Below are 13,809 nucleotides of genomic sequence, written 5' to 3'. Positions count from 1 at the left end.
CAAGAAACTTTGTATTTATTTCAGTTTGACAAATATCGTTCTTGTCTAAAATAAACAGCATAAGTGAACGATTAAACAAAATCCCCCAAAATGTCACAAAACCAGTTGAAAAACAGTTTTTAAGAATGTAGTAAACCTATACTGAACTGTAGTGAATGTACAGTGAGAACATACTGAACCTTGGTGTGACAAGTACAATGCATACAATGCACCAGAAATAGTCATGGTAGTGACAGTGACATGTGTCATTTTAAGTATTTACAAAAATAAATCCACCCAATAGTAACACGCATGTACTGTGACAAGCCATGAGACGACAGGCCTCAACTTTAGCAAAGACTTTGGAATGCAACTGTGAATGGATTTTATTACAGAATGTGATGCTTGGCCAAAACCTAAACAAATCTGGTATCCAAGAACTGAAAAAAAGTATATATAAAAAAGCAGAATCTCGTAAATTTTACATATAAAAAAATGTTCATTAAACGTCATTTATTAATATAATTTTCAACATAACTTTACACATACTGTACGTATACAAATTCACTGTACGTATTGCCGTCTACATGTGATTTCCAGTGTTAAGGCACATAACATATTCCACAATGTATAAAACTGTTCTTCCGGTGTAGCATATTCATCACTTTATCGCATACAAACGTTTCTTATTATCGGACTCTGAATATAAAACTATAAATAATTTCAGTATACCTCCAAGATGCTTAGAACACTTAAATTCAGACTAGACAAGAAATATTGCTCCCTCCGATCACGCACCTTGCAGCTAAAATGCCGAACCTGAGCTGTGCAAAAGTTCAACAAGGCAGAAAGGGACAAAGTACATGTGTGCTTTATATTAGCTTCTTCAGGGTTTTACTGTAGTATTCAGGCACATTCTGAGACACACCAAGCTTAATACTGTATCGCCCTCTCCGTAACCCTATACACAACTACGCCCAAAAACTTTGAGGTTTTATGTGTTTATTTATAAACGTCACAAGCTATGGAAGAAAACCGAGCGGAGGTGATCTCAGATTGTACACCTTTGATTTTTTTGGTCGGAACAAATTCTGTTCGCCCCATTCATTGTTTAGCGAGAACGGTGGATCTCATAATCCTCTGGGCAGGCTGTTCATAAATCAGTGATTTCAATAGCGACTACCCAAATGAGATCCCGAACGAACAGATTGGCGAGGCCTCAAGGTTACGCGAGCACAGCATGACAAATCATCTCATAAAAACTATTTTAGCATCTCTCTAGGGAACTCTATAATACGCCACACCCCTGACATTTGCACGATCGTGGAATATTCTCGCGCCGAACAGAAGCGTAACCGCCCACGTGCTCGCATGAAACATTCATTACACATATATTACAGCTTTAAAGTAATGAGAAATCGCACAGTCACGCTTTCGTCCATTAACTCCCTTCATTGCCTCGGAATAGACAGTAATCAAAACGGAATGTTTTCATGAAACTATTCTGGTGTTTCCCGAGGGCGACTCATAAACGCATACCATACGTAATGCTTCCTGTAATGAAAAAAATAGGACCAATTTGGGTACAGTAACAACACAGGCGGTGACGGCACAAAGAGAATGAATAATGAAGCAACAGCCCCGCGCAAATTATCACTGAATGATGAAATCAGCCCGAGCTGCTGGTTACAGTACAATCGCTCCCGAAGAGATTCCAGCAATCTTTGGTCAAGGAATAGTCATACAGATATTGTAAACCGAGCAGAAAAATACAATCTTAGAAGATAACAGGAGATGCGTATACATTTAAACAGAAGAGGCCGTAAAACAGGCCAGGAGCAACAAAACAGATGGGGTCAAGTGGAGTTATCAGCATTTCCCAGAATCCCCCATAATCTCCATGTAGCATATAGACCATTATTATCTAAAGCACTCTGAAGAGTGAATGAATATGACTTAAAAAGGCAAAAATTGAACTCCTATCCTGCAGGAATGCTTTGAACACAGAAGCAGCACAAAAAACGATTAAAACAACACACACAAATAATATCTGAACAGGCAAATGCAGCAAGCACCATATCTATCATAAACAAAAAGGCAGAGCCATCTTAAAGGTGCTAAAGACAACCACGCAGGTACGGGAATGTCTGTAATTATGCATGTGTCTGAATAGGAGATCTTTAAGAGCTTTAACCTAATCTGGACATGGAATGCAGCGGAGTGCCATGTGTTGTCCTCCTAACACCAAAAATCTCTACAAATTTGCTAGGCACTAACGCAAGTCATGTGGGGTGGGTAACGTTAAGGAATTTTGTATGGTTACACTTTAATAAGTGTAAATAAATATCACATACTAATACCTGAACTAATACTTGATATGATCAAATGGTCAATAAAGGCAAAAACTACAACGCGAGTCATGCGTAAAAGGGATAGTCGTCCAAAAATAAAAATTCTGTCATCATTTATTTAACCTCATGTCATTTAAAACCTGTATGAGACTCATTCTTCAGTGGAACACAAAAGATATTTTGAGAAATGTCCATACAATGGAAGTCAATGGGGGCCTGCTGTATGTTGTTTGGTTACTAACTTTTCCCGAAATATCTTTTGTGTTCTGCGGAAGAAAGGAAGTCAGACAGGTTTGTAATGACAAGAGGGTGAGTAAATGATGACAGAATTTTTATTTTTGGATAAACCATCCCTTTAAATAACAGCCATCTTAAATCAGTATGTTAGATAATGTAAAAATGAACACTAATATCAAATAGATCTGTGAAGTGGCAAACTCTACAATGACTAATTTAACAAAATGTTAAAACGTTATCTTGCTGGATTATCTGTGTAAATTGCATATAGATGACACCAAAAGATTCGAATTGCACGTGAGTCAGTGTAGGGTTTGCCACTTTAAATTCTTTGTTATTGTTATGGGAACGTTTTTAATGAAGTTGTCATTTAATTAATTAATCTGTAAATGTGAATTGATACATTAACTATCAAACGTGTAGTTAAGGTAGCTTTTATTCACAAATGACTCGGGACGACTGCAGTTTAGAAATTCATTTTACTTTACTGTAAAAAGAATTTCGCCACTGATATTTAAGGGTACTCTACTGGGATGCGGAACACAAAAAACACTGATGTGAGCATGGTGCTATCAGAGATGTCTGATGGTAGGAGGGGAAGGCTCTTTAAAGTCCGCCAAGACATCCAGGTCCAAATTAACAGAAAACGGAATGTCTCTGCACGGCGTCTGCCTTGAAAAACAAACCTCCTCCACTTCTGAGATGCTTTATAAAAAACAAAATTACAAAACAATCATAACACAACAGAAGACCAACCAGTTTGCATATGCTGGCCACTCTCGAAAAAAAACTTTATTCTAAACTTTATACATCTAAAATATATATATAGTACCAACCTATGTCTTTATAAAACCATCATGGAAATAATAATATATCTTAAAGCTAACGTGCAAATTTGAAACAGCGTAACAGGTAGAAAGTATCATAGAAATGTCGTTTTGACTGAATGTTCTTGGTTGTGTTGCGTGTCCCCGCCCCCTTTCGGCAGGAGCGGATTTTGGTTTGAACTGTCCTCGTCCTCCACCTTCGACAGGAGCTGTATGCTCTCAGTTTGACAAAGCAGCGGTGTGGAAGTGAGCAGACAAACCTGACAGAGGTCAACTGAGCTCAGCGTGGCCTCCAAAACTGTCCTGGAGGCTGGAGGATCTTTGGTGTACGACGCTTCCATCGCACAGTCTAAATTTCCAGATAGGGGGCTGTCTGAGCCCGGTCTGCAGGTCTCTGCTTTATCCTGCGTTTTAAGGTCGAGTATGACATGGTTCCCAGAGGTCTTTGAGCTTAAAGGCGTGTCCCACATTTCCACACTCTTTGGTGGGATAGGGCTGGCTATAGCTTTCTCCTTCTGTGTGGTGCCACTCACGTGGGCTTGCTTCATCCTAGGCCTGTAGTCTTTCTGGAAAGGCCTGCAGAGAGGTATAAATAGGGCCCGGGGGGTAAAAAGTGAGCAGAGTGAGCCCAGCTTCATCCGGCTTTGGCTTAGAAAGAGCCTGCGCATGTCTGCTGGCAGCCTGTCCAGTTGTCTTCCCACTTGAACTGGGTTTGGGAATAGAGAACCTTGACAGGCTCTATAAAAGTATCTGAAATAAACACGTACAATGTAAATTACATTTCCATTTGAATTCGGATAATTCATGACCTATGGCATTACAAGCATCATGCTCCTTTAAAACCGTTGTGGAGGCCTGAGTATAGTTAAAGGTCCAGTGTATAAAATTTAGTGACATCTAGGGGTGAAGTTGCGAACTGCAACCAACGGCTCACTCCACCCCTCTCCCCCTCCCTTTCGAAGCACTATGATGGCTTACACAGAACTAAGATGTCGTCACGTTTTCGCTTTGTTGTAGAAGGAGATAAAGTATATTCAAAACGCGCTCTGTAGAACAGTTTGTCTGTTCAGGGCTACTGTAGAAACAACATGGAGAATTCCATGTAAGGGGACCCGCAGTGTATGTAGATAGAAATCGCTCACTCTAAATTAATAAAAACATAATGCTTCATTATGTAAGGTCTTTATACAACTCTGAAGACAGTTATGTATATTGCATTTCTGTCATTAGATCCTCCAAAAAAATGACACGTTGCACCTTTAAGTACAAAATGCGAAAAAACCTGAACTGGATCAAAAAGTTGCTAAAGTCTACTAATGGTGCTATATACCTGGGAAGAAGAGCAGCGATAGGTGTGACAACACACAGCAGGTAGAACATAGGATCTCCCAGCAGCCTCTGCATGGTCCAGTAAGTGTTAGAGGGAGAGAAACAAGTTGGGCAGGACGCATTGTAGCACAGAGCGACAGTAAAGAAGAGAGATATACTGAAGCCAATCGATACCCAGTTCATCCATGTCTGTGAAAAAAAAAACAATAGAGTAAACCCAGAGGTTTATTTGACAAATTGATATTGCACAATAAAACTAATCTCTTTCTCAAATCTGTATAACTTTCTTTGTGGTGATGAACACAGAGAAAGATATTTAGAAGAATGCTTATAACCAAACAGTTCTTGGAACCCATTGACTACCATAGTAGGAAAAATTACTTTATACATTTCTTTGTTCTGTTGAACACAAAAGAAGATATTTTGAACTAAGATTGTAGGAAAGCAAAATGTTCTGGGGCACTCTTGACTACCATTGTGATTTTTCCTACTATGGTAGTCAGTGGGGTCCAAGAACGGTTTGGTTACAAGCATTCGTCCAAGTATCTTACTCTGTGTTCATCAGAACAAAGACATTAATACGTAAATTTTTGGGTGAACTGTCCCTTTAACAACACACAGAACTCCACGTTGGCCTCACCCCAGACGACCCACAAGAAGTTTTACACCCTTTCCTCTACAACGTGTTCATTTTCCTGAGCAGCATGTGGAACGTTGAACCTGCCAGTCCAACTATTGGAAACGTTTACTCTCTACTTGAGCCATTTAGCGTGAAGAACGGCCTCTTCCACACCAGAAGCCATCATCGTGTCCGGAAAGACAGTGGGGTTGCTGAGGGTATTTTTCACGCGGCGAAACTTGTCAGCTGAAAATTTACAGTGCCGGTATAATGGAAAAAGCTCTAATCCAATTCGCCCTCATAAATCTAAAACAGCGTCTCTCGGGAATGAAGGGAAGGAGAGAAGGAACACAGCAGCGCACACACATAACCACAATCGGTGCGGCCTGCAGTGCAACACCACTGCACGGAACATGCACACAGACAGCATCAACTATTAGCTTTGGCTACACTGCGTGTGTCGGCCGCATGATCGCCACCGTGGTGCGTGAGGGGCATGAGAACGGTGAGCCAAGCCAGCCTTCACGTCCTGTCAATCTGATGTATGGCCCCCGACGGTGCAGTGTCTCCCGATTCAGGCCAATCAGCGAGACTCCCCGCGCAAGTGTCTCCAAGCCTTGTCTGCACCTCACCACAGTCTTTGGGTTCATTTTACAACTTTAGAAAGAGGAACTGCTCGCAAATATGTGAGAAATGGGTTTCTGATTTGAAGAAAGTCACAGCACTTCATCATTTTCGACATCAAATCTTGTCAGTCGGATTGTGTGCTCGACATATATTGTACTGATACGTGATGTGACATTTTAAGAGATTGTTTCAGCAGACGTTAAATGACACACAAAATGGGTTAGCTACACAGAATAGAGTAAACAACCCCGTCATAGTCAGTATGCTGAAATATGACTGCGCTACGCAGTAATAGCAATACAACAGACTGGCCTAACATATTATTAGTCAAGCAGCCATTTACCATCCTATTACATCATATTTTATTTCTCGCAAATGTATCTCTCACCATGCTTCAGAAGTCGCTAAACGTCCCCATTATTTAGTTTGATTTATGTGCGCTTTCATATTTCCTACAGTTCAACTCTGAGACTGACATTTTGGAGACATTGATGCTTCGTACGTATAGAATCGTGACATGTATTAGTCGGTTGAACTTTACTGTCCAGCCTTAGCTAAAAATGGGTTGCTATACATGATTCAGCCACGGACAAAATTAAGAGAGAGAAACATATAGAGCGATTTTGATCTCATTAATTATTCACACATAAAACACGACGTACACTTGCGTAGCCAGTTTCACGTGCATAAAACCTAATTCACGTGCACAAATTATATTTATACATTCACAATACACGTGCGTAAAATAAAATTATATTCTCATAAAATAAGTTTCGCAAACGCTAAATACAATTCACAGACGTACAACTGCACTGCAAAAAATGACTTTCTTACTTATGTTTTCCAGTAAAAATGTCTACAAATTCTTGAAACAAGATGCATTTAAAGAAGAAAAGTGCAAGAAAAATAATCTTGAATTAAGGTTTACCTTTTTCTTAGTCACTCAATTCAAGATTATTTTTCTTACCCCATTGGCAGATTTTTTTGCTCGTTTTAAGCACAAATTCACTGAAATTTCATTTTTTTTTTACTAAAAACAAGACTTATTTTCTTAGGTCAGTTTGCTCATCAAGAAAATGCTTCTTGATTCAAGAATGTTTAGACATTTTTACTGGAAAATAAGAAAAAAAGACCTAGTAAGAAAGTCATTTTTTGCAGTGTGTGCACAAATATTGAACCAAGTAGATAGTAGAAATGCAGTCCTGCGCCTTAGGAGAGCAAACCCCATACAGATTTGAGGCTAAGGTATATTCAGATAGTCGCTAGATTTGTAGCTAGCCGCTTTTTGGAAAATATCTCGCTGAAGGGGGCTGAAAAATGACTAAATTGGCAACACAGGAAGTGAGTCAACCTGGCAAAAGGTGCTCTCTGCAGTTATGATTGGTTAAATGGTGAGGTTGAATCTGATTGGTTAAACAGGATGACAACTCAAGTGGGAGGGACAGCGCTGCCAAAAGAGTCTCAAAACACACACACACAAATCCAGGGCGATTCACACGTGAGTGACGATTTGCACATTCACATTCCATGATAAACTTGAACATTTTAAACTTTCGAATTATTTGTGCACAGTTGTACATCTGTGGATTGTATTTAGCGTTTCTGAAACTTATTTTATGAGAAAATAATTTTATTTTACACACGTGAATTGTTTTTTTGTGAATGTATAAATATAATTTGTGCACGTGAATTAGGTTTTATGCACGTGAAACTGGCTACGCAAGTGTACATTGTGTTTTATGTGTGAATAATTAATGAGATCAAAATCGCTCCATAGAAACAAACCTCAAGAGTGACATTAAGTTATCCAACAGCAATGTACAAGACTGACAGCATGACAAGACACATGAAAACTGTGATAAAAATCACATAAAAATTTAATTTTTGAACTTTTCCTAAAAACGTGTCGAAATATAACTGTTGCACTGCTTAAAAGTGAATGTGCACTTGTTTTACTCGCAGTGTTTGAGGTCTAGAAAAATAGAGAGCATGTTTCCTATTATTTTGACCTGTTTCTCCAGTTTCCATTTTCTGAAAATAAATGCAAGCAGAAATATACTGTATATGCAAATATTTTTATTTGAAATTTGGGAGTAAAATTGTTAGTAATTCACACATAGAAACAAAAATGATAATTTTACCTAAACACATACCTAAAAACAGTAAATTCAGAAAAACTGAAAATAATTTTGAAATGGTCTCTCAATTTTTTTTCCACGGCTGTATAACAATACAATACAACACACTTGGGCTGATGTTTAATATTACGGTTTAGTGTCATAATATAGTAATTAAAAATACAGCGGATAATTTTAGATAACACATTAGTATAATTATTGACATTTATCTAAAATCAAAGAAGCTTAAACAGAAGATTCAGAAGCTCTATCGCAATAATAATATGTTGCATATAAATATGTTGCGATTAACAACAGTAAATAAATATGACTACTAAATGCAATATAACCTGTGATACCACCATGTATAGTGATACAATGTGATACAATTTCTTAGTCGTTATTCAGAAGACCTATAGCATAAGGCACAAATGGTTGTTTAGATATTAATTTAGTTGCTTTTGATGTCCTATAACAACCGATGGTAATAATTCAGAGGCATCATTTCTACTCATCACCAATTTTATATTCGTGATTATTGTTTTTTGCCTGGATCCTACAATTTTACCTCTATCCTGTAATGTCTATTGTTCTGCTGTTCTGTACTTTGTGCATCCTATATGCACGATGGGCTGTTTACACTATAAGCAGCACGATCAGAATTAGCCAAACAACATGAAGAAATCCACCAGAGATTTGCGCAGAAATTGCGCTGAAAATGATCCCAACTACAGGTGCTGGTCATATAATTAGAATATCATCAAAAAGTTGATTTATTTCACTAATTCCATTCAAAAAGTGAAACTTGTATATTATATTCATTCATTACACACAGACTGATATATTTCTAATGTTTATTTCTTTTAATTTGATGATTATAACTGACAACTAATGAAAATCCCAAATTCAGTATCTCAGAAAATTAGAATATTACTTAAGACCAATACAAAGAAAGGATTTTTAGAAATCTTGGCCAACTGAAAAGTATGAACATGAAAAGTATGAGCATGTACAGCACTCAATACTTAGTTGGGGCTCCTTTTGCCTGAATTACTGCAGCAATGCGACGTGGCATGGAGTCGATCAGTCTGTGGCACTGCTCAGGTGTTATGAGAGGCCAGGTTGCTCTGTTAGTGGCCTTCAGCTCTTCTGCATTGTTGGGTCTGGCATATCGCATCTTCCTCTTCACAATACCCCATAGATTTTCTATGGGGTTAAGGTCAGGCGAGTTTGCTGGCCAATTAAGAACAGGGATACCATGGTCCTTAATCCAGGTACTGGTAGCTTTGGCACTGTGTGCAGGTTCCAAGTCCTGTTGGAAAATGAAATCTGCATCTCCATAAAGTTGGTCAGCAGCAGGAAGCATCAGAAGCGTCTCGCCTGGGCTAAAGACAAAAAGGACTGGACTGCTGCTGAGTGGTCCAAAGTTATGTTCTCTTGATGAAAGTAAATTTTGCATTTCCTTTGGAAATCAGGGTCCCAGAGTCTGGAGGAAGAGAGGAGAGGCACAGAATCCACGTTGCTTGAGGTCCAGTGTAAAGTTTCCACAGTCAGTGATGGTTTGGGGTGCCATGTCATCTGCTGGTGTTGGTCCACTGTGTTTTCTGAGGTCCAAAGTCAACGCAGCCGTATACCAGGAAGTTTTAGAGCACTTCATGCTTCCTGCTGCTGACCAACTTTATGGAGATGCAGATTTCATTTTCCAACAGGACTTGGCACCTGCACACAGTGCCAAAGCTACCAGTACCTGGTTTAAGGACCATGGTATCCCTGTGCTTAATTGGCCAGCAAACTCGCCTGACCTTAACCCCATAGAAAATCTATGGGGTATTGTGAAGAGGAAGATGCGATATGCCAGACCCAACAATGCAGAAGAGCTGAAGGCCACTATCAGAGCAACCTGGTCTCTCTTAACACCTGAGCAGTGCCACAGACTGATCTACTCCATGCCACGTCGCATTGCTGCAGTAATTCAGGCAAAAGGTGCCCCAACTAAGTATTGAGTGCTGTACATGCTCATACTTTTCATGTTCATACTTTTCAGTTGGCCAAGATTTCTAAAAATCCTTTCTTTGTATTGGTCTTAAGTAATATTCTAATTTTCTGAGATACTGAATTTGGGATTTTCATTAGTTGTCAGTTATAATCATCAAATTAAAAGAAATAAACATTAGAAATATATCAGTCTGTGTGTAATGAATGAATATAATATACAAGTTTCACTTTTTGAATGGAATTAGTGAAATAAATCAACTTTTTGATGATATTCTAATTATATGACCAGCACCTGTATATCTTTCATCGTTGTGATGATTTACAACATTTCTGTTTTTTAAAACGTTACTTTTATATAGTTATCGTCCATTGAACGACACTTTACTTACCCAGGTTTTGGTCTCGATGCCCAAATGGAGTAGAATGGTGAACAGGGCCAATGTGGTGATTGGAGTTCCCCATGTAAACAAATCCACATCAGAGTCTACGTAAGCCTGAGAATGTGTAACATACAGACAACTCTTCAATTACAGTAAATCATTACATTACATTGCCATTACATTTAGTATCAACAAGGCTGTCAACAAAAGTGAGACTTGTACATAAATTCTGCAGTATGATCCTATGATTATTCTATAATAAGCAGTCCCATAACTTACAACAATAACATATCCGTATGTCTTTAAATGATCTTCATTTAAGTCAATTGCGGGCTTTTTACTACAAATACTGATAATGCAAATAACAGCATGCGCAATTAATACAATGAAACCTGTAATTATAAATAAGAAGATACAGAGCTAAAGTATAATGTTTGTTAAAATGCTTTACGGGTTTAGATGTGGGACAATAACTTGTGCAGTAACCCGTGTCTTGTATTCAGCTTTAAATTTGAATAAATGCACAAAAGGATCAAATCAGACTTACAAAGTAAGGAATGAAGAAACAGATTAGGCTTTGGTAACATGCATCAATCATGTTCATCCAGAACATGTAGGGTTTATATTCCTGTAAAGCAATAAAAAAAAAAAGCTCAGTCGACTGTTCCACGAATCATACAGAACAATTTTACACTTTGTTTTATTAAATCGTCATTAGATGTCATTAGACGGTATGCTTTGTAACAACCTCAATATAAAAAGTCTCCTGTAAAGCATTTAGTTAGCAAAGCAGAAGCAAGTGCTTCAGTTTAATTTCAACGCTCTGATTTCGGTGCTCCGTGGATGATTAGTGGTTTTTATCAAATGTTTGCTCTGGTTCGTGCCGTTTTCCTGCTCAAGAAACTCAGCGCAGAATAAAAGAACCATTTAAGTAAGGATCAGCAAAAAAACCAATCAAAGCAATAACCGTGGCAACCGCTCCTCTGGTAATATACTTTACCTGCTTATCGAGGAACTGCTGATGCGGCACTCCAGGGGCAAGTCATGTGTGAAAACATGTGAATGAACATTTTTCAAGGCTTCTTATTTACCATTTACATTTCACTATCCACAATCTTTCTTGTCTCAATAATAATACTGTTTACGCTTTTTATTTACGGTGCGATTTATGTTCTGTCCAATCAGCGGGCGAGCAATAGAGTTCCTGCAGCTCTCAGCGCTATCAACTCCAAGGCCATGGGTTTGATTCACATGGGAACATGTGTGCTTATCAAATGCAAACCACCGCACGATCGAGTGATACATATCATCACTTTGTGTACTCCCAGAAAATCGCTTGCTTTTGCTAGCACGTTGCTTGGGATAAAAACTGCCAAATGCATAAATGTATATAAATGAGAAACGTACCTCTGAGTTTTGCCCGTTCATGTAGAGCTGAGGAAGCTCCTGAAGGGTATCTGCTGACACATCTTTGTCAAGAGTGCCAGTGATGAGCTGAGGGAATGCGGAGAACATCAGGTTGAAGAAGATGAGATACCACTGATCGACCATGGCTGACCCGGAGAAGCCACAGTAGAACTGATACCAGAAGATGAGAGCGACAAACATCTAGGACGAGAGACCAGAGAAAACGAAAGGGTCATGGACTAAAGTTGCTCTTACAAAACATGCGTGCTTATCAGGTTCGATGCTCTTCTGGAACGTTCGAACAGATCTTCAATACTAAAAATTAAATACTTAAAGAAACAGAACCAATTGCACTGATGCAGTTTTAAGATAATTTATTTATAATGATAAACCGAAAATCAAACTTAGGACTCACAGCATTCTTGTAGAAGAAGTAGAGGATCATGTTGGCTAGACGAGAGTAACACCAATGACCATGAACCAAGAGAAGCTTCTGCAGGTATCGAAACCGCGGCAGGGCAAAATCACTGGCCATTACCGCCTATGAAAAGAAATGGAAAAAATTGCATGATGTGTCTCATAACTTCTGTTTCTTCAAAACAATAAAACATAAAATTGTTGAAATAGGTCCTTCTCATAGCAAAAAAATGTCAACCAAAACAAAAATACAAATAAAGCCCTATTCACACGGGATTAGTGTTACCTGGGGACCTCTAGTCATTTGTAATACTTGCAGAAATTGCCTATGATATTAATCCCGTGCGAATCTGCCATGTCTGTAATTTCGAAAGTAAAAATTCCCCCACAAATGACCTACCATATTTTGATGAATACCGAGGTCCTGTGATAATATTAGTCCTGTGCAAATCGGCATCTCTGTGATTTGACATTTCACAGGCTTCATTTATCCCGTGCGAATGCGCCACATGAAATACAGATGTGGGGAGGTCATTTATAAATCACATGAGGTCCCCAGATAATACTAATCCTGTGCGAATAGGGCGTAAGAAATTATATTTTGCATAAAAATGTCATTCTCATTGGCCATATAAAAAATAAAAATATAAAAACATTTATTTATATATAAATTAGGGCTGTCAACGTTAACGCGTTAACGCATGCGATTAATTTTTTCAAATTAACGCGTGAGAAAATATTTATCGCAATTAACGCAGCATGTTTTGACATCCTTTGTCTAGCGTTACATTATGTAATCACGCTCTTATTCGTGTACAGGCTTTTAAACCACTTAAGCGCGATTTGAAACAGTTGCTTTGATGCGTTCAATGGAGATAGACAGCTTCTAAACTGTGGGACGCGGCAAAACGCAACGCGAGGTCCAGTCTGGTGTAAACAGTCACCTGCTAAGGGCTGCGTCGGTGAATCTCTGTCAGACAGCGCATCCGTGTCAAGTTCTCTTTCGTGCTTGAATGGATAAAACCACACAAGATTATGTCAGAAAGCCCGTTTTGTCTAGCATTTTCTTAAGCACAGACTTCAAAGTGTAAAATAAAATCTTAAATGAATGCAAAGAGTTGTGAAAATGGGAGTGCGGTGACGGTCAGATCTGCGAACTGAGACGGCTCTTAAAGGGGCCACGTTCTTAAACATGCTGCTGTGACTCCTGTCACTAATGTTAATCAAAGAACAAAATAAAAGAAGAAATCAATGTGATTTTGTAGCTTTAATGAGAATTCTTCTGCATTTAATTTATAATTTAGCATTAATAAAGACTGTAAAGTGTCCTTCAATTTCTGTATATTTCCTACATGAGCTCTCAATTATACTGTTGAATGGCTATAATTCATGTTAAAATAATCAATTTAATAGAGACATCAGTTACAATACTAATATCAAAATGTTAGCTTTCATAAAATGATGCTGTTAAAGAAATATGTTGTTTCTACATCAATTTGAAGATTAAATGTGAAATTATTAAAA

General features: G+C 38.3%; 1 protein-coding gene across 1 annotated transcript in view; it reads right to left on the bottom strand.

The window, feature by feature from the left end:
- Positions 1 to 13,809, bottom strand: part of atp10a (ATPase phospholipid transporting 10A) — an 88,920-nt gene continuing 75,111 nt past the window's right edge. The window contains exons 16-21 of the mRNA XM_057338212.1: positions 12,284 to 12,409; positions 11,869 to 12,069; positions 11,009 to 11,089; positions 10,471 to 10,575; positions 4,725 to 4,912; positions 1 to 4,144 (exon numbers count right to left, since the gene is read on the bottom strand). Coding sequence (XP_057194195.1) covers positions 3,490 to 4,144; positions 4,725 to 4,912; positions 10,471 to 10,575; positions 11,009 to 11,089; positions 11,869 to 12,069; positions 12,284 to 12,409 — 1,356 coding nt within the window. The 3' untranslated portion in view covers positions 1 to 3,489. The remainder of the gene's footprint in view (positions 4,145 to 4,724; positions 4,913 to 10,470; positions 10,576 to 11,008; positions 11,090 to 11,868; positions 12,070 to 12,283; positions 12,410 to 13,809) is intronic.

The sequence above is a fragment of the Triplophysa rosa genome, linkage group LG7 (genome assembly GCF_024868665.1).
Source record: "Triplophysa rosa linkage group LG7, Trosa_1v2, whole genome shotgun sequence".
NCBI lineage: Eukaryota > Metazoa > Chordata > Actinopteri > Cypriniformes > Nemacheilidae > Triplophysa > Triplophysa rosa.
Note: the sequence above shows the minus strand (reverse complement) of the source record. Positions and strands in the feature narration are given on the sequence as shown.